This window comes from Sinocyclocheilus anshuiensis, unplaced genomic scaffold, assembly GCF_001515605.1.
Source record: "Sinocyclocheilus anshuiensis isolate Anshui unplaced genomic scaffold, SAMN03320099.WGS_v1.1 scaffold160, whole genome shotgun sequence".
Classification (NCBI taxonomy): domain Eukaryota; kingdom Metazoa; phylum Chordata; class Actinopteri; order Cypriniformes; family Cyprinidae; genus Sinocyclocheilus; species Sinocyclocheilus anshuiensis.
Window position 1 is genome coordinate 1151887 of NW_015554119.1, and position 11772 is coordinate 1163658.

At 35.4% G+C, this 11772-nt stretch overlaps 2 protein-coding genes across 3 annotated transcripts; both read right to left on the reverse strand.

Moving 5' to 3' along the window:
- Positions 1-3689: 3689 nt before the first annotated feature.
- LOC107669968 (small integral membrane protein 13-like) lies at positions 3690-8010 on the reverse strand. 2 transcript variants are annotated; one of them, XM_016462400.1, is made up of 3 exons: positions 7927-8010; positions 6378-6466; positions 3690-4299 (listed from the first exon to the last, which is right to left on the reverse strand). In XM_016462400.1, exons 2-3 carry the CDS (start codon positions 6451-6453, stop codon positions 4109-4111), a joined length of 267 nt encoding a protein of 88 aa, XP_016317886.1. In that variant the 5' UTR covers positions 6454-6466; positions 7927-8010; the 3' UTR covers positions 3690-4108. The 2 variants fall into 2 exon arrangements, with proteins under 2 accessions (XP_016317886.1, XP_016317887.1); XM_016462401.1 differs by having other exon boundaries at positions 6378-6474; positions 7927-8004.
- An 828-nt stretch (positions 8011-8838) lies between these two features.
- Positions 8839-9845, reverse strand: LOC107669940 (erythroid membrane-associated protein-like; the record flags this gene model as incomplete). The annotated part of the gene is made up of 3 exons (XM_016462376.1): positions 8839-9413; positions 9548-9583; positions 9713-9845. Coding segments are annotated over 3 exons (717 nt in total), but the record flags the coding sequence as incomplete, so codon positions are not given.
- Between the last annotated feature and the right edge of the window lie 1927 nt (positions 9846-11772).

The window sequence follows — 11772 nt, forward strand, 5'->3', positions numbered from 1 at the left end:
GTGTTAGAACGAGCCGTTTTAGGTAGGCATGGCTGACTCTTAACTTTTATAAAGAATATCTCTTTGGATTTGAGACTTTAGTCTTTGCAACTTTACAGATCTTCTTTATGCACCAAGAGCTTGTAACACTCCAAAGAGAAAGGAAAATTTGAAATCCCATCATATGACCCCTTTAATGACCCCTGATGTTGACAAGCAACAGCGGAAACATTGCGGAGCATGTTGTGAGCATGTTTGCTGCATCACAAACAATGACACCACAGGTTTGCAGCCCTGATGTTTGCAACCCTGATGCAGAAAAGCAAGAGTAAGGTGGAGGGGGGAAAAGAGAACTGGAAGGTCTGACCTGTGAATACAGTGGCGACCAGAGCAGCTCTGGCGATGTCATTTCCGTGGCTTACCACAACCATTTCCTGTGAAGTATTCGAAGGCCTCAAAATTACAGCTTCTGTGCATGGCAAAGCCTCTCTTACCTCTTTCATTTTGTAAATGCTGCATATATTTCAATAGGTTTTAAAATGTTGTGGACAAAGAGAAGGGTAGGCACCTCTCTTAAAAATTATATAAGCTACTGACAGTTTATGCATAAGTGCTTGAAATCTTGCGTTTCTGGTCAAACACTGATGGCCAGGTTTTTCTGAGCTCTTTCATTTAATTTAACCAGCGTATATTTTACTATGTTTTAAAATAATATGGATAGAGAGAGGGCCATGAACTCTTTTTAAAATTATAGAACGGTCTTTTGCTGTTTAAAGCAGCTGCAGGCACTTACATGTCCACTACATGCATCTCCACCAGGTGGCGCTCGGGAGAACTTTTTTATATATTTTTTTGTCTTAAAGGGGTCATATGATGCTTTTTTAAAGATCATTATTTTGTGTATTTGGTGTAACAGAATATGTTGACATGCTTTATTGTTCAAAAACACATTATTTTTCAAATACTGTACATTATTGTAGGTCCTCTATGCCCTGCCTCTGTCAAACGCTTCGTTTTCTACAAAGTCCCTCCTTCCGACAAGCGCAGTCTGCTCTGATTGGCCAGCTGACCCAGTGCATTGTGATTGGCCAAACACCGCAAGCACTCGTAAAGGAAAACTTGAAATCGCATCATATGACCCCTTTAAGGTATTTGGGCACCAAAAGTGTAATTATTTAAACACATTAATTATTAATTAAAATAATTGGTAACTGGCATTAAAAATATTAACCGTCCAGCAATCTCTATAAATGTTTAGGCCTAAATAAAATAACCAGTAGGGGCCTACAGTAATCACAAACTACTGATCGGACCATTATATCAGCTCTGAGAAAAATCTGGATCGTCAGTAACTTTGTGGATAATTTATACTCGAGTAATGACAGTAATAAAAGTTAATAACAATGCATAATGTTAACTTTAAAATAAGGTTAAAACTGACAAAAATTATTATTTAGTCTCAACGTACTTGACCAATCAGGGGCAGCTCCCGGTCCTCTGAGCGAAAGCAGATGCAAGTGCACAAAAGGTGCTTTTGCATTTCTTAACACTGGTTAATGAGACAAAATGTTGTTATTAACTAAATTAATTTATTTTATTACCGTTATTAAATGACATTCAGAAGTAGGTAATATTACTATTGTAATTAATAGGGATTTAATACTGCAAACGTACATTTTATGTCAACATGTTAATACATATAATATATAGCCAATCAATTCAAAGTTTTAATGTAGAAGCTTATTTATTTATTTGTTTATATTCGCATTTACTGCCACTTGGTGGACATTTTTAGTAGTGCAGCAAACTCAGCTAAACTTTTCGTGTTTATATTTACTGAAGCAATTATAATTAATAAAGTTTAATTCTGCAAACTTATTTTGAAATAACATATATGCAGTACTTAATATATGGTCATTTATTTATTTGTCTCAATTCTCAATCAATTTAAAGTTCTAATTTAGAAGCATATTTATTTATTTTGTATTTAATTTAGGAGCGTTTGAAAAAGTTCACACCTTCGCGCCCTGCTGTATTTCTTTATTCGCATTTTTTTCTTCCACCTTGTGGACATTATTAGAAGTGCAGCAAAATTTGCAGACACAGAAAAAGTGAACAGAGTGCTTTTCAGTTTAATAATAATACTAATAATACGCGTGACGTAAAATTATTACAATTATTAAGAAGTAGGCCGCATTAATACTAATAGGGTTTAAATACAGCAAACTTACTTATATGTTAATATATGCACTAGTCAATATATAGTCATTCTATTTCATAATTTGTACTGCCATCTTGTGGATATTTTTAGTAGTGCTGCAAAATCACTACTGCCGTACCTGTTAAAATTCATATGGCCACCAAACTGATTATAAAATACTAAACCAGGTGTTTTATGAGTAAGTACTTATTACTGAAGTACAAAACAAAACCTTAGAAAAGAACCGTCATTTAAATTACAGTAGTAAGCCACTCGAGACTCTCAGAATTATTTGTTTTAAAAGTATAATTAAAACTTGCATTAAAGTAAGAGTTCACAAACAACTTAACTGTTTTATGAAATATATTTATTGAAGGGAAAACATCTACTGTCATAAAAGGGACCACAAAAAAGAACATGTAACAAAACATGTGACCGTCTACATTGGTGATAACGGCGTTTCTTCAGAAGTTGACCTGTGGACACAGTTTCACACACACAGGCAGGGCCGGGCTGACCTGAGGTCAGTGCAGCATTTCTAGCTCTAATGGAAACAGCAGGCGTATCCGAGATCCATCCGCTCAAACAGGACGACTTCAACCCAAGCCAGAGGCACAAGGATGCAGAGCGGAGGCGACCATCATAAAGCACTGTGCTGTGTTGGTAGCGAAGGATCATCTTGATGTGCAGATTCTTGACATTGTTAGGGTGTGCAGTCCTGTCAAATGTTTGTTTAATAAAGAAGCTTTCATTGCACTTGTTGGACACATGTGTATGGAAGCATATTTCAGTCACAGAAAGAAAAAAAAAAAATAGGAAAATTAAATGAAAAGGTAATTGTGATTTTTTTATCTCACAATTATTTTTTATCAGAAAATAAACTAAAACTATTGTTAAAAAATTAACAATTCTGAAAAAAGAAAAGTTAGAATTGCAAAATATAAACTCAAAATTCTGAGAGAAAAAAATAACAGAACCGAGTTTTTTTTCTCAAAATTGTGAATTTACAATTGTTTTTTGTTTCCGCCACAGAATAAAAAAGGTCATTGCAATTTTGAGATACAACTGTAGAATTTTGAGATATAAAGAATTATGAGAAAAAAGTCTAAATTGTGAGATATAAACTCAGAATTGCGAGATAAACTCAAAATTGTAAGAAGAAAATTGTCAGAATTGTGAGGAAAAAAAATAGAATTGTGAGATATAAACTCAGAATTACAAGGAAAGAAGTCATAATTGTGAGAAAACCTTTAAAAATGACCTTTTTCAACTCAGGAAAAAAACTCAGAATCATGAGACAAAGGGTTATAAAGACATACCTTTTTTTTATTTTGTATTATTTTTGTGTTTCCACCATGCAAACAAAATAAAAAAGTTAATTATGACTTTTTATCTCACAATTCTGATGGGAAAAAAAGAATTGCAAGATGTAAACTCAGAAATCAGAGAAAAAAAGTCAGAATTGTGAGATGTAAACTCAACTCTGTTTTTCCCATCAGAATTGTGAGATAAAAAGTCATAATTACCTTTTTTTTTTTATTCCGTGGCAGAAACAGGCTTCCATAAATGTCAGAGCCAGTGTGCTGTCAGTGTGAATAGTAGTGCTGTTAGCTCACAGAAACACTGGAAGTTTGGTCGTCAGCCTGTTTTTTGTGAGTTTGAGTCATTAATAGATTGGTTAAACAATAACAAATACACATCGATATGCTCTCGCGTAAATATATGACACATCCACGCAGCCGGAGCCGAGGGTAGCAGAGTGTTAGTCGGGACATGAACGTGTGGCTGAGCTGGTTCATACAAAAAAACCGTGAACAAGTGTAGCCATGATGACTGAGCAGATGTGAAGGAGAGCACAGTGACTGATGAAATAACCTAAAATAGCATAACGGTTATGACACTGAGCTGGAGGAGATCTGGTTCAGGGCTCTATGTAGTGCTGTCAGGAGGGACGATCCTTTGGCGAGCGGTTTTGTGTCGGTGGTGGGGTGTCGGGGGCGAGCTGCGTTCACCCTCGGACTCGGAGGGCTCGGTTTCAGCCTGTGGAGAACCGGTGTCTCCCACCAACTCCCGCAGGAACTTAAACTTAGACAGGAAGAGCTGCCACACCACATACCACCCTACAAACAGGACACACAGACACTTTCAGTGGAATACACCATGTCTGGCTGTCAGGATTGCACTGGAACTAGGAGTGAGATGATATGGCTTTGCATTTGCATCTTAAATTTGACTCTGGTTCACTTGCATTAACTTTATGATAAGGCATGGATTGAGCTGGTATTTGCAAAATGATCTGTGAACTAATGCACTTCAGATGCCTGACAAACTTGATTTACATTTCATTTTGCTGAGAAATGTTCGGCCACTTGTGTTAATGAAACCAAGCTTAATGTTACAAACATTACGATTTTGCTTTGTGACCCAATTGTTATATTATGTAATGTCAACATTTCTCATACAAAATAATATAAAATAATTTGATTGATATTGAAGTAAAATGTGAACTTTGTAACATAAATCTAATGGTAATCATAATAAGAAACAAATGTAAATCATCTGAATGCATTATGGTAATGAGAATTTGGTGGGAAAATGTCAGAATTTTCTCAACATTAATTGTATTTATGCAAAATACAATTTATTATTTTTTTCACTTTCATTATTGGGTAAAATATGAAAAGTAAAGTAATAATTCAAATGAGAATAAAAATAGAATCAAATATAAAACATATGGAACATTATGGTAATAAGACTTTACTCGGAAAATGTAAATAATAACAATAATAAAGCCAATGCAAAATATCCAAAAAAAAAAAGTTAAATCACAAAAAAAAAAAAAAAAAAAAAAAAAAATTATGGGAAAATATTAAAAAAATTACTGGTAAATATCTGGATGCATTATGGTAATGAGAATTTAGTGAGAAAATGTCATGAAATTTTAATGATTAAAATCGTAATTTTCTTTATGCAAAAGAAAATGATCAAATTGTCTTTTGATTTTGGGATACAATATGAAATAATTAAAACAAGAATTTAATGAGAGCCATAATACGAATTGAATGTAAAACATAATAGGAAAAATAATAAAAATAAATAAATAATAAAAATATCCTAAAAATCTTATGACCTTAATTTATGCAATTATTTTTATCTTTATTTCGGGATAAAACACAAATCTAATAAGAATCATAATAAGAGTCATATGTAAAACAGCTGGATACTTTACAAAAAAGATTCCATTTGTAAACATTAGTTAACATGAACTAACAAGGAACAATACTTCTACAGCATTTATTAGTATTGGTTAATGTTAATTTAAACATTTACGAATGCATTTTTAAAAAACTGAAAGTTGTATTTTTTACCATTAGTTATGCGCTATGAACTAACATGAAAAAGCAATCAATAATTGTATTTTTATAAACTAACATTAAGAAAGATTAACAAATGCAGCGGGAAAATTGCTCATTGTTCTTTCATGTTACCTAATGCATTAATGTTGATGGTAAAATATGACCTAGGCTCATTCTTGGTAGAATTTTCATTTTAATTTCAACATATCCTGACATTTTAGTTAATACAGAAAAAGCTTCTTCCTCATATTGTAACACATAAGTGTTGGCATGTTTAGTGCAGTGACCTACATAAATCTGAACCAGGCCTGCGTCTGACATGAGGACACAACTTCTCAAATGACATGCTGGACATTGCACACTTATGTAACAGCTGACAGGTTTCTACAGTACAGAAAACCATTTTACTGCTCCTGTGCCCTTAACAGATGTGGGTCAGTCAGAGAGACCTTGACTAAAGTCAACACTCAACTAACAGTGAACTCTGGAAATGAGACGTCTGTGTTGCTGACAGTCAGCAAACCTGCTCTATTTTTGCAGTGCATGACTGAACCGACCACATTCTCACACATGAGCCCAGAATTCAAGGCTAGAGAGAGAATCCTGTAACTGAAGGTGTGACTTTTTCCTCAGAAATGTGACAAGGTTCATGACCATCAGATCACGGAGAAAGCAACCACTGCGGTAGACTTCACAGAATCATGCAAGTCCTTGAATTTCTAGTTTAAGATAAGCTACAGTGACCCCAAAAGTATTCAGACACTCAAGTCACACTTAAAAATGTCACTGCATTAGATGAAGGATTGCAGGATCTTTTCTCAGGGTGTTCGGCAGCTACTTACCGAAGAGCATGAAGAGGAGGACACATATCAGCGTGGCCACGATCACCAACACGGTCAAACCAACACTCTGCCACATTCTCCTCTTCTTTCTAGTAAACTAAGAAAACACACCTTTGATTATATGCCTTTTCAGAATCAGCAAGTTGTGTACTATTGACCATAAAATTCAAGGCATTAATGTTTGCCTACAAAACCACCACTGTCTCTGCACCCCTTTACCTAAATTCATTACTTCAGAGTTATGTGCCCTCTAGAAGCTTGCGTTCTGCAAGTGAACGTCGCTTTATTGTGCCATCTCAAAGAGGCACAAAATCACTTTCACGGACTTTTAAATGAACTGTTCCCTCCTGGTGGAATGACCTGCCCAACTCAGTGCCATCTTCAAGAATCGGCTAAAAACACATCTCTTCCATCTTTATTTGACCCTCTAACTCTAGCACTCTCTATTCCAATTTTATTCTTAAAAAAAAAAAAAAAAAACTTGCCCCTTTTAGACTTGTACTCTATTTATTTACTAATTGCTTGTTTTGTTTAAAAAAAAAAACTAGCTTCTCTAATCTTTTTGTATTCTATCCATGTTTTCTTTTTATTTATTACACAATTAACAAAAGCAAAAAAGGCCTCTAGCACTAGCTTGCTCTATTCTTTTTCTATTCTATCGGTTTTCTTTTTATTTATTATATCATTTTTTTTTTAAATGCTAACTGAGACTTGTTATAGCACTTGCATATCATTGCTCTTTTGTTGATTTTGATTGCTTCCATTGTCCTCATTTGTAAGTCGCTTTGGATAAAAGCGTCTGCTAAATGACTAAATGTAAATGTAAATATAAAAGTAAAAAAAGAAAAAGAAGAAGAATGGGCTTATAAATATTATTGCTTTTTTTAAATTCAGTACTACCTCAAATATTTACAAATATATGCATAAATTATTCAAATGACAGAAATGCATCCACAGGCATAAATTACCATGTTGTAGTTTTTTGGTGTAGTAATTATAAAAAAAAAAAAAAAATGCTTATCACTCTTTTGCAAAGAGCATGTAAAATGCATATCAATCAAATCTTAAAAATGTCATGTAAATATAAACATATAACCTTGCACATCAAACATATTTGGAAAATAAGATATCACATATCATATAGAATAAAAAAAATTAAATAGATATAACATTACACTACACTACACACACACACACACACACATATATATATATATATCCTGCATATACATCCTGCAGTATCTATCTATAGATCTTTCTATACATATATCAGTTAATCATACATCATATTACAATGTATAATATTATCATGGTATTACTGTTTTAGACACTACCACCATGATAATACCATGTGTATTGCAGTACAGTTATGGCATCAAATGGTAAAATGGAAATGGTACTTTCAAATATACCATGGTACTGAAAAGTTATAATGAAAAGTGTATTATAATATCATATGATAAATCTCTTTTTTGCATGTGTGATATCAGTATGAAGTGATTGTACATAGAGAGATGTCACGCAGATGAGTGTTTATGATCAGACTCACAGACGTTCACGCCTCAGTCTTCACGTCGAATCCCGCGGGGACGGAGGCCGGTAGAGCATGTCATGGAGAGTCTCAAATATTCTCCTTATTTACATCACTGCGACATTTACAGAGGAAAGACGAGAGCGAGAAACCGCAAACTCGACCCTCAACAACACACGGAATCTGAATCGGAGGATGACCCGGAAGCGCTCAATCCTACCATTCCGCCGCGTGGTCTCCTGGGAGTTGAAGTTTTATCCATACGTCATATGTGCGCTCCAAATCACTGAAATTAATTCAATAAAAAAACTTAATTCACTTCACAAAGCCATTCTGTTTTTTTTCTTCCTTTGTTTTTCTTTACTTATTAGTCTATAGGACAAGTAATTGAAAATCAGTCTGAATGTACCAAGAACATTGTCTTTATTTTTTTAACAGGTTTTTTTTTTGTATTCCTGTATAAATAAACATTATGAAATTAAATTAGAATCATTTACTAAAAACAGTTGGTGAAATCTAGGTTTTTCGGATTTACGTATTTGGCAAATTGCTTTTATCCAAAACAACTTACATTGCGTTTAAAGTATAAGTTCGATCAATTCTTGCATTGCTTGGAATCAAACCCATGACCCTGACCTGTGACTGTAAACATGAAATGTAAGAATCACAATCAAAAACATCTTGATTAAACATGACCCAGACAGTCAGCTGACCCTGCGCTGGTTTAAAACACAGACATGACACAACACAACAATTCATAGGAATTCATGTCTTTATTCAAATGCTGTAATTACGTAAACAGCTGTAAACAGAGCAGCTTCTACAGTACATTTTACAAGCAATTATTATTTTATTTTTATAATATATGAGAGGAGAAAAATGACCTGAATATTTGTTATTTAAAAAAAAAAAAAAAAAGTTTTATGGGACATTCTAAAACATATTAGGGGTGTACATTCATTTATTATAACTGACAGGTGTGATGATCAGTGGGATTGAGTTTGTACCTCTATTGTTAAGGCATGGGCTAAAATATGGATAGAGTTTCCCATTGAAAGACTGACCAGTGAAAGAGTAGATATGAGAGCTGGACTCCACATCATAAAAGGAGACCAGACCCTCCTCATAATCCACAAACACACCGACCTGATGCGGCTTCACTCTCAGAGACAGAGAGACGTCAGTATGAGCATAGGCCCAATATTCATTCCCATTCCTCAGAACCACAGTCCAGTATCCATTACTGTGAATCAGTTTGATATCTCCTTTCCTGTTCATAGATTCTCTGGCCACTCCTAAATTCCAGTTAGTCTTTCCCTTCACCTGCACCTCAAAATAAAATCTCCCTGAGGAGAATCCCACCTTTCCCAGGACACTTACAAGGAAATCAAATCTCTCTGGTTTGTCTGGTAGTTTCTGCTCAGTGTCTCCATGTCTCACTTGTTTTCCATCAGCAGACAGAGTGAGGTTTGGGTGAGCTGTATCAGGATCCAGAGTCACATCCACTGAGAAATAGAGAATATGAATCACAACTTCACAATACAGATATTTCATGATGGTGTTTTTAATCAGACTAGTGCATTAATGAAGCTGTGAGTATATGCATGTAATCTAGTGTATCACAGACAGCACACTGTACCTGCATACTGCTGCATCCACTTCAGCTCTGTAGAGACACGTGACAATAAAACATCATGAGATCTTTGAGATGTTTTTATATGTGGAATTATAGACCAGCTTTAAGGTTATATTAAAAAATTGTACAACATTATGTTTTATCTGATCAAAGTAAGAGTTGACATACTAGTTTGAATGAGTTTGCTGTTTAGAGTGTCTTGTAGTTTAGTCAGAGCTCTGCTCAGAGTCTCCAGACTCTCATGAGTCTTCACACTGATCTCAGAGCAGTTCCTGGTGTTTGTAGGCTTGCACAGGGATGAGTAACTCTACAGCAGTAGAGAGGAGAAATCCTTCAGCTAGAGGCCTCTCATGTTTTTTACATATATAGTCCTCCAGATTTTTCACAGCACTTTTTACTTTATAGTGATCTGCGAGCTCTCGGAGTGTGGTATTAATCTTGAGATCAGGTCTTTGGTTGAATGTTTCTTTACAGTATGGACAGTTGCAGGTCTGGCTGTTGTCCCAGCACTTATTCAGACAGGTCTTGCAGAAGTTGTGTCCACATGGAGTGCTGACTGGATCAGTGAACACGTCCAGACATATAGAGCACTGAAGCCCCTCAGTCAGTGGACCACTGAAGGATGACATTACTGGAAAGAGAAATGATGAAGATAAATCACATACACTACTAGTCTGAAATTTGGACACACTTGATACAGTGGGTATAGAAAAGAATCACCCCCCTTTAAAATAATCACATTTTGTTGCTTTGCAGCCTGAAATAAAGATGGACACAGTTTTTGTTTTATCCAGATGTATTTACTCAGTGCAACTTATAACATCCAAGTGAAAGATAGAACACCAACATGTCAGAAAAATTAAAATAAAAAAACAGAATCACTGAGTTGGAAAAAGAATCACCTTCATCCTAAAAATGACTTGTAAACTCAGTCAGGCGTAGCTAATCACCTTCTCAATGCACACAAAGCCATTCAACTTTCAACTGTGATCAGCTGTGGTCATTTTGATTAGCTCAGCATGAAAAGAGCTTTCCTGGAGTATTTCAGTCTTTGGTAGTGCAACTAAGTGGTAGGTATTTGGTACAACACAGACCCTCCCTGGATCAGGACGTTAATCCAAACTGGATGAAAGAGCCGGAGGAAACTGAAGATTGTTTAAACAATCTTACCTCAAAAGTGAGATTTACAGTTACTTATTCTTCAAAGAGCACACAGTCCATTCAGTCTTGTGAGCAACTCTCCACTGTTATTTAAAGGGGTCATATGATGCGATTTCAAGTTTTCCTTTCTCTTTGGAGTGTTACAAGCTCTTGGTGCATAAAGAAGATCTGTAAAGTTGCAAAGACTAAAGTCTCAAATCCAAAGAGATATTCTTTATAAAAGTTAAGAGTCAGCCACACCTACCTAAAACGGCTCGTTCTAACACGCCCCCACATGTCTACGTCACTATGTGGTAAGATTTGCATAACGCCGCCCAAATGTTCACCAAAGAAAGAAGGCTTAACTTTAATTATTGCTGTTGCCGCCGCTGCCATGTTGTGGAGTCGCTGTGTGTTTCGTTGTGAAAGCGAAACTACTTTGTTTGGCTATTGGCATAATTGTCAGGCGTTTACAGTATTTGCACAATATATGGTAGCATATACTATCAACTAGAAGTTGTTCCCTCATTAGGATCTCATGGCCACGACATATTATCACGTTCCCACGAATTAATATCTCGTGGCCACAACAAAACTAAACCAAAAAGACTCAAGCTTCATTTTTAAAAAAACTTAGAGTCATTCTTCAGACGTGGGACAAAACAGGTCCAGCAATGGTAACTGCTATTAGCTTTAAAAAATCAAAATATTTTCAATTTTAAATGTCACGAGGGATTAATAATAGAATGTATTTAACACAATTATCAGCGATGGTGCCTGGATCAGTGAGCTGCGTCTCGGCCCGATGAAGTCACTTCCAGGGAGGCATGCCCAGGCTTGTTGTACACGCCCCCGTCCCTTGACTCCACCCCCATGTCAAAACAGTGCCACAAAGCGAGACGTGCAGAAACGTGAAGTGCAAAGGGAAAATGGTATCGCAAGCTCAAACTTGACTGAAACGCAAAATAAAAGCAGCGTTGCAAATAAATTAGTAGATATGGCCATGGAAAATATGTATTGCAAAATCATTGCTTTTGTGCTGTTTCATTTATATTTTGCAATTCTTTATTTTTGTTTGCAAAACTTTA